This window comes from Nomia melanderi, chromosome 6 (assembly GCF_051020985.1).
Source record: "Nomia melanderi isolate GNS246 chromosome 6, iyNomMela1, whole genome shotgun sequence".
Taxonomy (NCBI): domain Eukaryota; kingdom Metazoa; phylum Arthropoda; class Insecta; order Hymenoptera; family Halictidae; genus Nomia; species Nomia melanderi.
Window position 1 is genome coordinate 2,101,710 of NC_135004.1, and position 14,052 is coordinate 2,115,761.

General features: G+C 41.2%; 1 protein-coding gene across 5 annotated transcripts in view; it reads left to right on the forward strand.

Annotated features, from left to right (window-relative positions):
• The window catches only part of LOC116427506 (uncharacterized), a 191,833-nt gene that overhangs the window by 54,854 nt on the left and 122,927 nt on the right, over window positions 1-14,052 (forward strand). For all 5 annotated transcript variants that reach the window (XR_012998780.1, XR_012998778.1, XR_012998779.1 and 2 more), the window contains exon 3: window positions 1,781-1,943. Coding sequence is in view for 2 of the 5 variants with exons in the window: in XM_076368366.1 (XP_076224481.1) it covers window positions 1,781-1,943 (163 nt within the window). In the remaining 3 variants the exon portion in view is untranslated. The remainder of the gene's footprint in view (window positions 1-1,780; window positions 1,944-14,052) is intronic.

The following is a 14,052-nucleotide window of genomic DNA, read 5'->3' on the forward strand; positions in this document are numbered from 1 at the left end:
GGGTGCTTGAACGGTAAACGTGAAGTAATACAAAATAAAAATTGTTACTTGTCATCTTCAAATACTCTTGTAATAATCGTCATCCGATAATTTTCGACGGTGAAGGACGTTTAACTCTTCTTAAAGTTCGAAAAGCTAGAATAGTAAGCGTAAATTAACACATTGCGTACTGGTACAGAGAAATCTCCTTTTTATATAAAGACACTTAGCTATGCAACTTTGCTAAACATTACAGCATTGAAAAAAATATTAAATTTCATTCGAATCGATTATCTACGTAAAATATATTACATAACAATATGATATCTGAGTTTTTCTATATATGGTGATGTAAGTTGATCTCACTGAAGATTGCCATCCGCACAATTCAGTTTTCTGAAAATTAGCCGCTGTGTAATGTGTTAATTTAAAATGAAATTGTGAATCAACATTCTATCGGAGGATCGAAAGCATTCGAATAGTTAGGTGACCGATGCATTTTCAAGAATCGAAGCAGACTGAACGGAATGCAACGAGCTGTGATGGTCAACGGTAGCCCGGTAACCATGATGGAAGCAGGGAAAACGCGGTGCGCTCGGGTTACGTTGATTCGATTCTCACCGATATAGAGCTCGCGGGTAATCCTGTCAGACGTGTCCGGCATGCCGTACCGGCCCCTTTCGCGAAACCACAGATCCAGCGACGGGAGACGAGGGAATCTGACGCACAGTGGGATATTTGCCCGATCTAAGCGACAAAATTAAGAACACCTTTATATCATCTTACTTTCAATGAAATGTGTAGAAGTATTTTATATCGAAGAAAAATTTGCAGAACTTCGTCGAAATGTATAAAAATTGTTTCGAAGATTTTCAAGAATAAAATATGCGATCCTGCGTTGGGGTTAAATTAGAGTATCAACTTAAACTAAAATGTCTAATTATTGACAACTATTAATTATCGTTTAGACTAGGACTTAAACCCTGACTGAAACGTCTAACTTTTGACGAAACCTAACTAAGATTCAAACTAGTATTCAAAAACTGACGAAAATTCTTCATTTTTGATAAATAATAACTGGGGTCTAATCTAGAGCCGAAATTGTAACTAAAGTGTTCAATTGTTGATAAACCACTAGAATTTTAATTCTGTTGCATTCCAGAAGTTCTTCACTGGAAATACACAATATTTTCTAATGAGATGTAGACGACATTTCCTGAAATCGACTTAGAAAGAAATCGCACATACATTCAGAATGAAAACTATTTTCTTTCAATACTTCATATATTGATCAAACTTTAGAATTTTGCTGTGTCAAATCAATCGGCGACTGAGAGGTGCCTCCGCAGCGCAAAGGGTTAACTATGATTTAAATCTTAACTGAAGTGCCTAGCTTTTAATAAACCCTAACTTTACGATTGCATGGAAAAATGATTGATCCATTATTCCTCGCATAGTCAACTGTCAGCTCAGCTGAAATTGTTGTAATTGTTCTTTGTTCATTTTTGTCCCGTGCGACATGTCCCACCATTGACGGACACTCAGTTCCCTTCCAGAAGCCGTGTCCCGGCCCGTGCCTCGTCGATTATTCGCCATTAAAGGCACTTTCGCCGGTAGAACCGTGCCGGTCCGTGGACACGGCCGGGCGAAAACGCACGGAATGCCGGAAGTCGAATTATGCAAAAGCCGCAACACCGAGAAGTTTGAAAGCGGCGACGGCCGTGAGAATGTTGCGCGCGTTTATCGGGATCGTTGATTCAGCGGGCACAGAAATACTAACAGTAGACCGTTCGCTTTTCAGCCTGTCTCGCCACAACGCTTCAACGTTTTGCAACATTAATATCGTGATGCGAAACAAAGGTTGCTTCGGAGGATCTCCGTTTCGCGATGGGCTGACGTCCGAGCGAAACGCCGCGGCGAAGCTTCTGTGGGAACACTTGGCAGCGAACTGGACGTGTAAACAGGTATTCAATAGCAACGATTCTTTATGTGTTACAATTTAAGTATTAAACTATAAGCAAAAGAAAGTAAGAGTCGAAGGATAATGTATTATCGAAAGGAATACGATAATACATAGGAAATATACAATAGGATTACGTTGTCGATTCTTAGCTCTAAGTTTTTAAATGACGCAGGATTACGCTACAGAAATTTCTTTAAACAAATTAGAAATAACATAGAACTTGGTTACCAGCATTCCTACGAATAAGTTAGAAATGACATAGGACTACATCACTAACATTTATTATAAAAATTAAAACTAACACAGGGCTAGGTTACCAGTCCTGAATATGTTAATATAGAACTACCGCAGCCATCGTCGAACTGACGGGTTTCAGTTTCCTCATTTCGCAATGAATGATATCCAAAATGATTTGAAAAACAAGTAATTTCGTTGTTGAACACTATAATAAATGTACGAAGAAAAAATTTCCTAATTTTACAGTGATTGATATCTTAAAAGTGTTGAATATCTGAAATGATTTTGAAAACAAGTAGTTTCACTTGAATACTATAATAAATATACGAAGAAACCGAAGAAAAATCCATTGTCACAGTGTGTATACGGATTATATATTAATCGTGTTAAGCGCTCAGTAGTTCCAGCGTTGAAATTGTAAACAAACCGCACAATGAATGACCCCTATCGTCCAGGTGCCAACTTTCCATCAATGCGCGATACTTTCGCTGGTGGAACCACGTCGTGTCGCGTCGCGTTGCAGCGTGGCGCACGAATCTGCACTAGTGGCACATAAGAACCACGCCGGAAGTCGTTTATCGCGGCTCTGCCCGCGAGTATGATGGATGGTATCGTTGCCGCGAACCGTAACCGTTTTTCATCGATATAATTGAACGGTGTTTCGCCACGGCGCGCGACCGGCCGGGTTCCCAGCTTTTTCAGCGATCGCGATCGTTGCCTGAAAACGAAAAAAAGGAGAAGGGAAACCTAGTAGAGGAAGCGGCTCCCTTCGATGGAGTTTCGACGTTTCGAGTCCCGTTTCGCGGTGATGATAATAATGATAAGTCGCTCGTTGCACCAGCCGCGCCGCGAATAAATGAGATTCGACGCGATCGCGATGCCCTCGAACTGAAGAAACGTTCGGTTGGCGCGGTGCAAGACTAAAAGTGAAATTGAGGAAGAAGATACAAAGATACGGAGGGAAGAGAGAAACAAGAGGAAATTACAGAGATAGGGTTTACGGGCAGGAACGATGAATGCGGGGTTCGACGATCTTTTTAACGTATAAAGTTGCATTTCATCGGATAATTATTATCGCCGTTCGGAGTGATATGCATGTGAAGTTACTATTACGGGCACAGAAGCAGCGCGAAGTAACGGAAGTAATAATGAGCTGTAATGAAAAACTAAAGGTGAACGTTTGATGAGCACGGTGAGCTGCATATGCGGTGTATCGTGTATTGGTTGGACAGTAATGATAATAATTACAATGATAATATTAGTAATGCTAGTAATTATCGTTATTATCATAGTAAAAATCAGTGTGTTCCTTGCCCCATGAATATACACAGCGAGCATCGCGCTACTGTTGAATAGCGCATTTCTATATGAAGCGCAGCAGTGGTCGGCGCATTCTAAATTACGACACACGATGCATTTTCCTTACGCGTTAATGAACACGCTTTTCGAACACATCAATTAAATCAGGGAAAGGATCTACTGTTCCGAAGAATTTTCAGTCGCTTGCGTAATTCGATCAATTGCATCGTTCTCCTCGGTCGCCCGTCGAACTTTTCGGGCAGCGAGGTTTCTCGTGATCGACAGGAATTTCGCGTAGCACATTTAATCATCCGACGACAGCAACGACGAAAGAAAATCGGCGAAAATGTCGATGGTTACCGGCTCACGGTCGCTTTCTCCGCGACGATAAATCACCATCGTATCTTTCGCGAGATCTCGTCGGCCCGTTCGTTGTGGATCTCTCGCGATAAATAGGAGAGACTTCGATGACTGGGTTGCTTTATCCGTTAGGCACGGTGCCCGGAGCCTGCAGGAGAAACAATAAACTTCCAAAAGAACGAATATGTTAAGAAACAATTCGAAAGCAAAGGTAGTTCGAGTTTTCGTGTTCTCTTTGCATCAATGAGAAAAATACGAACAATAATAAAGGCATGGTAGATTTTACTCAATTCCCAATGGTTCACGCCAATTATTCAGAGTATTCAAAAGTTCAAAGTATTCCAAGAAATTAAGAGTACACACTAACACTGCCAATGCACCTGTACCACCAACTAGGGTAATACCCACATTTCTCGCTACAAGTTCTTGGCATCAACCTTTACCTGGAGAACTAGTGGTTCGAATGAGCGTGTTTGAAATTCTAGAATTCCAAAGCTGTTGACAACGGAAGAATTTTCTAATTCGGCTAGCCAATAGGGGAAACATCGGACATCCCGCGATCCGTCGCGTCGGTCGTCGAACGATTACTGAAACGACGGTGGTGGGGGAAGAGGGATCGAGAATTCCTGGTCGCCGACGATTCGTCGAACAGGAGTAACGGCTGCGGGCCCGTGGCACGTTTTAACGGTATATTTCCATCGCGCGGCGATCTGGGTTGCTGGAGCGAGCTGCGCCGTGCCGCAAGGTGCGCGCATTCTCGCCAACTATTCCGCGCAACCGACTATGCAATGCGATTCTCCGGCTGGCCCGGCGACTCTCGGCGGTCTTCCCGAAGCCGTTTTCGAGATCCGACGACTCGTCTTAGACGGCAATTGTAAAACCAACGTGTTTCCCTTTATCTGCGTGATTTATTGCTTTTTAACAACGATAACCAACTACACCGTAACTACCCAACACGTACGAAAATTTATTCATGATTCAGCTATTCCCATTCATCATTAGACTTGGCTGGAGGAAAGAGGATTTAAATAGGAATAGTTGAACGTCGGATTAAAGCATTAGGAAAGATTTATCTGCATTCGAAAGAAAAGATTATTGGAGTCGCGTAACGGGAGTGACCTTGAGATACCATTCCTGGTTTCCTATTGTTATACGTATTGATATATGTTTACGATGACAATGAATTGAACTAAGAGAATGCATTTTTTCTCTGTCTTCGTGATTTATTCATGTTCACTAACGACAGCTACGTTGATAAGGATAAGACGTTCGATTGACAAGTTGGAAATGCTTTAATTTCATTTGAAAGAAGCTTTCCATGTAAGGAAATAGAAAATAGTTACAAAGACTCGTGCCAGTTAAGGAAGCCTGGACACTATATCCGGAATACCCTTTCCCCGATTCAAATGACTTAGAATAATTTGCCCACTCGTTTTTCAATTATAAAAAATAAGAATCTAAATATCCGGATCTCTTATTTCAAAAATTAGGAAAGATCGAAACTAAATTTATCTTCCGAGGTTGCAAAGAATTTTATGGGACTCTTTCTAAAATCAACGGAAAACCTTCGTTCATTTCAGTTCAGCGACACGCGACGCGTGCGAAAATCCGCGAGAAAGGGAGAAGGAAAAAAAGAAAAGAGGAAGGAACGTCTAGCGTCGCGACAACCGTTGGATGAGATCACGGCGCTGTTTCCCGCGGCGTTAATCGTCGTCGCGTTAATCGCCGCGCGCGCGGCTACCTTTACGTAACAATCGAGGAAAGCGTGGTTCGCCGGCGGCTGGCCCGTTTCCACGAGATCCCATACGCGGATAGTTTATCGGCCGTTCGGATCTGGAGGTCGGCCGGACGGAGGCGCGAACGCGAGACACAGTTTCCCGATGCTCCGATCCGGCGGCCCCGGCGAACGGGGACGATCGTCTGAGCTATTGCCGATTCCGGGGGCCGTTTCGAGAACTACGCCCGGAATACTGTAACGAGGCGGCCCGGACTGATTCGCGATCCCCTCGAGCAACGGTGCAGCCTCGCTGCGTGCCGAGAATTTGCTGGTCTCCGGCTATCTTTTGAATCCTTTCGAATACACGTGGCGAAGTGTGTGGTACTGTTGCTGTTGGAATATCATTGTGTTCGAATGAAGCGGATTCGAGAAGTGGGAGAAGCGGGGGAATAATCTGATTATTATTTCTGAGTTGTCGAGAGGTAGTAGTTGGATTATTAGTATCACAAGACACTCGTGTTTCGAATGTACACATCTATGAAAGGTGGTTGGTGTTTGGGGAAAGAGTTCTGTGGATTGTTGTATCAAGGATTCGAACGCTGAGTTTGTGTTTGGAATGTTGGATTTGGAACGTTTGGAATTTTGAGTTTGAAGTACTTGGAATTTTGACTATAAAGTATTTGACTCTTTGAATCTGAATTATTCGAAACTTCGAAACTGAACTGTTTGAAACTGTGACTCATATTGCCGTCAAACTTATCGAACCTCATTATTTTCGCTAACGTTATCTTCAGTAAAGCTTACAGTACCAAACGCACAGTCGTTATCAAATTTATAACTACAATCAGTACACAAGCCATTACAACCCTTAGCAATCGACAAACGAGTTGCCTCAGGACACAACGGAATTCCAATCCTTCACATCATCTGTTTCACATATAATTTTTTAAACGTTGCTATACGGAGTCCACCTTACATGAAATTGTGCAAACAATTCATCGAATTGTATAAGTAATAGTAAAAGAATTTTGTATCATAAAATGTTTCTATCAACAACGTAGCGTTCACCACCGCCCCCAACATGGCCAGTGAACACAGGACGAGGCTGGAAGACGAAAAGGCCGCGAGAACTTTCGTGAAAGCGAATCTTTTTTTCGCAGATCGTCCCTCCTTCCCCTCTCTTCTTCTCTCTCTGTCTCTCTTTCGGAGAAAGAGAGGTTACCGCCTCCGGCGACGGAGCAAAAGGTATGCGGCAGGTGACTTTCCGATCGGAGCCGGTAGGCGTCACGATGTGTGTGTCGCGTGTAGGTAGCGTGCGCTCGCGCGCGCGAGCGTTCACATTCGAACGAGGACAACGATCTCCAGCTTGTCCGAGATTGTATCAGCGTATCATTCCTCCGTACTCTTCTCCAAACATCTTCACTGTAGCTTGTTTTCCGAAAGAAGAGACGTGATTTACATCGTCGATCATAACAATTGTTCTAACGCAATGGGATCATTCTAAATCGACGATTTTCAGTCGTGACCTGTTATTAGAATCGCGTTTTATACCGAGAACTAGTTGAATCTAGAAGACTAACTTAACTCTAGATTTACGGACATTTACTGTACAGTTTATTCTGTCGTTCTTAAGAAAACTGACATTCGTTCATTTAGATCTTGGAAATCAGAGCTTTGAGAGTACACAAATATCATATATAACAGCCCATCCTCGTCAATCAAAATCAACCCAAAGGTTTAGCGAATAATGATTATGAAATTCAAAATGAGTCAAATTGACAGGCACTGTAGAATTAAATTAAACAATTGTTAAGTCCCCGCAAAGACAGTTAATTTTGTAAAATTTCCATCGAGAAAAGCGATAACCAGATTTCAGTTTTCTTCAGAATTTAAAAGTAACATCGACAAAAATCACTAGTGAACTTTTAAAGTAGACATTTTGATCTCTGAAATGTGCTATGGTAGATCGTTGCTCGATCGTGTTTGGTTAAGTTGTAACAGTTTAAATAACAGTTAAAATAATTGTACACAGTGATATATATTTATTCGCTTTAAACGAAAGGTTCGCATTAGTAAATGAAATTAATTTTCATTTATGCAAAACTGCGTTCCGAATAATTTGATCTTGAATATTCAACGAATCCATATACCGGTGAAGGATAACCTGGTTCGAGCATTCAGTTCCATGGATCGAAGAAGCCGTATCATTTCGGCGAGGCTCATTCGTGTGCTAACATCGGCGACCGCTAGCCGATTATTGACACTGATTATCAGCGCAGGGAGAAGACATACCGCAAGGAGCCTCGCAACAAGATCTCATAGGATGGATCTTGATTGCGACACGCCTCAGGATTCTTGATTGATCCTTACCCGCGATACATATCCGTTTCCTTTTAGTTAATTAATCATCATCCTAACATGCAAATGAAATATGCGATTGCAAAGTATAAAAACGCAATGACGTGTGGAGATATCGAGACAAATATACATCCCCGATTTTGAAGGCTGCTTTCATTCCTCTAATGCGAATGACGACTGATAAAAAAAGAATACCAAACGTATTACATTTTGAACTATTTTTAACTATTTAATCACTATTTTTAACTTAGTCTTTCGTATCAGCTGTGGGGATACGTTTACAGTAGAGCTACCATAGAAGCTTACAAACTGTCGATTCACAACGCTTGCATCGTCGATCAATTAACCGAACGTCACTCTGTGTCTCTCATTTGCAGAACAATGGTACATTAGAATCTCAGTTATCCAACTTAATTGCACGACCAACAGCCAGACACATGTCACGGGAAAACATTCTTCAAAGTGTATATACAAAATTCAATCGTTGATACTCTAAGATATAATCTAAGAATTCGAATGACTGAGTCCCTGGATTTTCGATACTCTAAACATAATTTAACTACGTTAAATTCGACCTACCACCATAGAACCGTATAAACCAATCGCCAACACGCTAACAACAATATTAATCATTTAATCAATTTATAAATAGTCACTAGTGGACAGAACTCTACGCTACGAATGAAACAAAAGATACTTTAAACGATCTACATAAAAGTAGTTCGGTTCACCGGGACCTACTCTATTTGTATATTCACATATTCCCTTCGATATCATCGCTTTTATCAAGCATCGCAGCTCCCTATACCCTTGGGTCGATCGATGCGTCGAGCGGAAGAATCATCTTCGTAAACGGCTTGTTTTCAGGGGTTAACGACCCCGAAATTTCGCGGGCCTGCAAAAGAACGGTGCGTGGAAAGGCGGCAGAAGAGGGTGGCCATGATGCTGGAAGCATCAGCGAGGTGGCTGCCTTCGGAGGGCGAAGGGGGCGAAGAGGAGGGCCGGCCACCTCGGTGGAAGACGAGGGCCCTCTCCTCCGGCCTCGCATCGCGAGGCTGCGGAGATAAAACGGGAGATGCTTCGAGGAACAGGTAGTAACGGTACACTCTGCTTTCAGGCCATCACTTAGGCCGTCTAACTTTGAATATTGCTTTTCGGCGCGGCTCGCCCCGATCCTCCTGTCCTCGCCGATTGGAATTCATCTTTGGTATACTCCAAGCGACAGGAATGACAATCGATACCAATTCTAACCCGATACATAACTGAACATTGTGAAATTGGATCGAATAGCATTGTACACGTGGATATTAGAAAATGGTACCTGCTCGATTGGTTGCGTGAAAGTATCGATATCTCTTGGTAAACGTTTCCACCAGCTTTCGTTTGGATCTCGGTTGCCAGTTGTTAACCCTTTGCCCTGTGATTTTTTCCTCAATTATGATGTGAACTACTTTGCCAGCCGTCATTTAATGGAAAAAGAGGAAAGTTGTAGATACATTCTGTCTATGTTTGCTGTGGAGTATGATAGTTAATGACAGAAGATTACTTATTCGAATTCGAAGGTATTGAGTGGTGTTTGTGCCCGTTGAATTCTGTTTGAAGTATTCAGTACGAGTTTGACGCGTTATTGTGAAGGGAAGGGGTTAAATGAGCTAAGAGAAGTTGCGGGTTACCGTATTAGGTAATTGTACTAGTTATGGATTTACCATGTTGGATGCAGGGTTTATGGGGTATTGTTATTAGTGGACTGCGATGTTTTATGCAGAAGTTTTAGAAATCTAACTAGAGAAATAGAGTGATAATGGAAAATGGATTTTACTAGCAGATGTTATAAAAACTTGATCAACCTTTTGACAGTACGTTAAACGAGGATCAATTGATCGGCGAGCAAGATACCGAGAACCTGAAATTTCAGTACCACTCTGCGTCACTCGGAGACTATTCTGGTATCGGGTAATTTTAATATTATCGATGAGAGCGTTAACCGTTGTAGAGAGTCATCGAGCTCCATTCCCAAGGAATCCTCGCAATCCAGATGTATTCTAACGAGACCGTGTCTAATTAAATCCGTGTTACGCCATGCTATTATTATGTTCGTAACGTTGCGACAGTTTCTCATTCTGTCGCGCGACCACCGCGTTGCGCGGAGAAACGTCTCTCACGCGTTCCACCGAGCAACGTGCTAACAACACCGACCGTCTGAAAAATTAGAAGCGATTTGTCGTTCGCTTTGAAAATCGAGGTAAACACCGGTTAACCGACTAGCGACAAAGCTACGATCAATTTTCCAATTGTCACAATTTGCTGGCCAAAAAGTCTCGTCGCGTTTTTCAATGGAGTTTGAAGAAACACTTCACTACGTTTACTTAAACTTCGTTAACTCTTCAGGTCCTAAATAGAAACATTTATTTTCGCAACATACGTTAAGTAACTTATCGTTTTTAACAAAAATATATATTTCTCTAAAAAATACTATTCTATCTGTCAAAATAATAGATGGCGATTACTATATCGATTCTGTACTTGCAACTGCGCGACTGGTCCATTGTTTCGCATTTTACTGATGTTGAAGTATGTGGTTCCTAGGCGATGCCACCGGGAACTAAATGGTTAAACTATACGTTGTACATTTTATTCGAAAATTTTCTATTATCTTTTACTTTATAGATTAGCAATATTTATTAGTACATTAGAATGTAAACGCCATATTAACCATTTGCACTCCGAACCATTCTGGACGTTGGCTACCAGCTACTCAGCGCGCCTTTGCGCAGAAACGTGCATTTACGGACCCGCATATTATTTAGTGTAGTTTTGGAACCAAGTAACGTATTATAATGATATTGGAATTATATGAATTGGTTGACATCAAGGAATGTATATTTGCAAAAAAATCAATATTTTATCTTTTATAATTTTGTACAGTGTGATAAACCGTTCTTTCGTATCACTTTCATCGCTATCGCTATTTATGCGATGTCCAGATTTAAATTTGTTTATTTATATTTATAAATATAAATATTCTACAAACTCTTCCTATCGCCCTTTTCAAGTGGCGCCGAGAACTGCTCGGACCGTCGTGAACACGCTTCTCACGTTCTCTTCTGACACAAAACCCGCTGACATTTTTTTTATATATCTCAGTAATTTTACTATATTTTGATTTGATTTCTTGTGCCATTTCAAGGGAAAACTTCAGGGAAACATGCATGTCTCAAAAAGTTGCGCTGAAATAACTTAATTCCCCGTAATCACTAATAAACTTTAATGTCCCCTGAGAGGGGACACCCGAGTGCAAAGGGTTAAAGAATAATACGGTAAGATTTTTTTGGCCAATCTAATAGATCAACTCCGAAAAATCACTGGAAAACTGACTTCAGTGGTGAACCTGAAAATTCTGTTGCCTCGAGCATTCAGATGACTTCTGTTTACGATTCCCGTGAATTTGGTCAGTCCGCTATATCCGTCTGTTTCAAGTATACGTGTCAAGTACGCTTGTCGATCGTTCGTCACCTTGTACTCGCGCACTTCTGAGTGTTCCGAAGTCCGGCAAGTAGCCGGAATTCTAAATGCGTACCGGTTTAGTACTTGAAGTTTTAGTGCCTGCTGACCCGGGTTCGATCGCCAGCAATCAAACAGTGCTCTTGCCGGAAAGAGGCTGAAAGAGTATGAACCTGGAATTTTGGAATAAGCTGTCCAGAGGCTAAAGTGACTAGCCCCATTTTCATTAATTAATTCTAACTTACATGGCAGAATGGTTCATTGATGATTTATTAATATAATTTTATCAATTCCCTCAAACTTCGCGGCCATATTCTCCGTTTTGATTGATCGCTTAGCGACTAAGCTTTAGCGCATCAATAACAAATCCCTTACAACCATTAATTATTTGGAATATTAGAAATGAAAGATTCGAAATAGATTTAGAAACTGAGAATAAACTTCTAGATCTCTTATCCCTAGGGTTACAAAATCTAAGGAGAAACTTAATCTGACAAATGAATAGCTCAAAGAAACTGCTATCAGTTACATAAAGAAACTTAGAAATAGACTTTTAAATTTCTACTCCTAGAATCACAAAATCTGAGAAGAAACTCAACTTCGATGAACGAACAACTTAAACAAAGTGACATCAGTCAGAGAGAAAAAAATTAGAAATAAATTTACAAACTAGAAATATATTTCTGGATCTATTAAGTCTTAAAATTACAAAACCCTAGGAGGAATGCTCAGCGTCGACGAACGAATAGCTTGAATAGTGGTATCGGCTAGCTAAAAAGAAAAGCTGGACATTTAGATGATCTGTTATTGTTAGAATCACGAACTCTCAAAAAGGATGCTCAACTTCGACAAATGAATAGCTGAAATAAAGTGGTATCGATTAGGGGATCATGGCTGGAATCTGCGACTCAAAGCCCGACGTTCCGACGGTAAAATCGTCATCGTGGAATAAAAGGATCGGAAAGGTCGGGACGATTCCGAGTCGTGACGCGCGGAGGCACGTTCTTGAAACGTGGAATCGAGGTCGGCCTCTCGGTGAGCGGGTTGCAGTTGCTCGCATACCCACAACCGTGTGTGTGTGTGTGTGTGTGTGTATTCGCGAGGAGATGGGACGAGATGCAAAACGAGAAATCGCAGTGACTTTGTGTTCCCGGATCGATGAATAGGGGGAAAGAGCTGGTAAACGTGGCTTTTTATTGGCCGTTGTAATAATTATTCACGTTTTTCAGATGAAAGTAGCAATAAATATTTCTATAAATGTTACAGGCGCTTGGTCCGCCGATCGAGGCGCGCGCCTGCGTGAATACACTGTTCATTTAGAGAAATCGGAATTAAAAAGAAATTTGTATACTCGACCGAGGGCTCCGTAGGATTTCAAATCGAGCGAGGAGGTCGTTAACATTTCTCAAATTTGGAGGTGTACGAGCTTGCGGCACACGTTATAAGCTTTCGATGCATAAAGTCGAGAATTCGTATGCAGATGAATATTGGTGTTTGAGTGGATATCCTCGAATTTATTGTATTTCTTTCGTATCATTGAAAAACAGAATTTGTATCACCGAGAGGTATTTACGTAGATTATTTTTCATGGCAGGTTGCAATCTTCGATAATTTAACGAATTGAGAAGCTGAAATAAAATTCGTTTCGATAAAGTTTTAGTAGAAAGTAGTTCTTTCAAAAATATTTGTCATATACCTTTTCTCCATCGCTATACGTATAAAAAGGGTGAAAACAACCATCAAACGTTAAATTATTTCAACAACTTTGAGGATTGTCTTTTAATCTAAATAAAAAGGAACATACGTCAAATACTCTAATAATAGCTTTCTCAAAAATTTCATTACAAATCGACGCATCATTTTTCATTAATCCAAAAAGAGAAGACTTCCAAGATACTCCTGAAAAACGGAAACAGGGAGATAAGAAAGCAACACGCTTGTCTCCGTTCACGAAAAAGCCTTTTATTAAAAAACTCGTATTTGCTAAATAAAAGTCTGTCTCCAGTTCGCGTACAGCGTAACGTATCGCATAATCGGTAATAGTAAATTACAGTTAACGGGGTAATCGAAGACGAGACGGCGTGAGAATTACGAGCGGAAATGGGATCTGTCGACGAGATCGGTTGACGGCAATCCTGCTTTAAATTTCGCGCATTATTAACGATGCTAGAATACAGTGCTCGAGGCGATCCTCGTTTCTGTCATAGTTGGGCAAAATGCAATCTGATTGCACATTAAGAATAACGATTAAAATGCAACTTTCAGTTTGATTGCGGGTTGCTGCTTGTAATTATTAATTAGGGTTCACCGTAATTGCCCCTATCAGAATTGTAGATTAGTACGACCCGATCGTTATCAGAGATAATTTGTAATTGAAACGACGATTTGTAATCAGATCTGAATCATCGTTGGTAATAATCAGATCACATTTTTCCCGATTCTAGTTTCGAGTTAGTATCGTTTCAGAATAAACGATCTTCTTTTCGCGTTTCTATCCTCGATCACGAGGACGCGACATTCTTCCGATCGTTCCTTCTGCGCCGAAGAACGACGTCCTTTGGGAGAAGTCGAAGAGAAATCGAGATTTCACTGTTCCGAGCGATGAAACCATCAGGCCTTTCGGTTCGATTCAATCCGA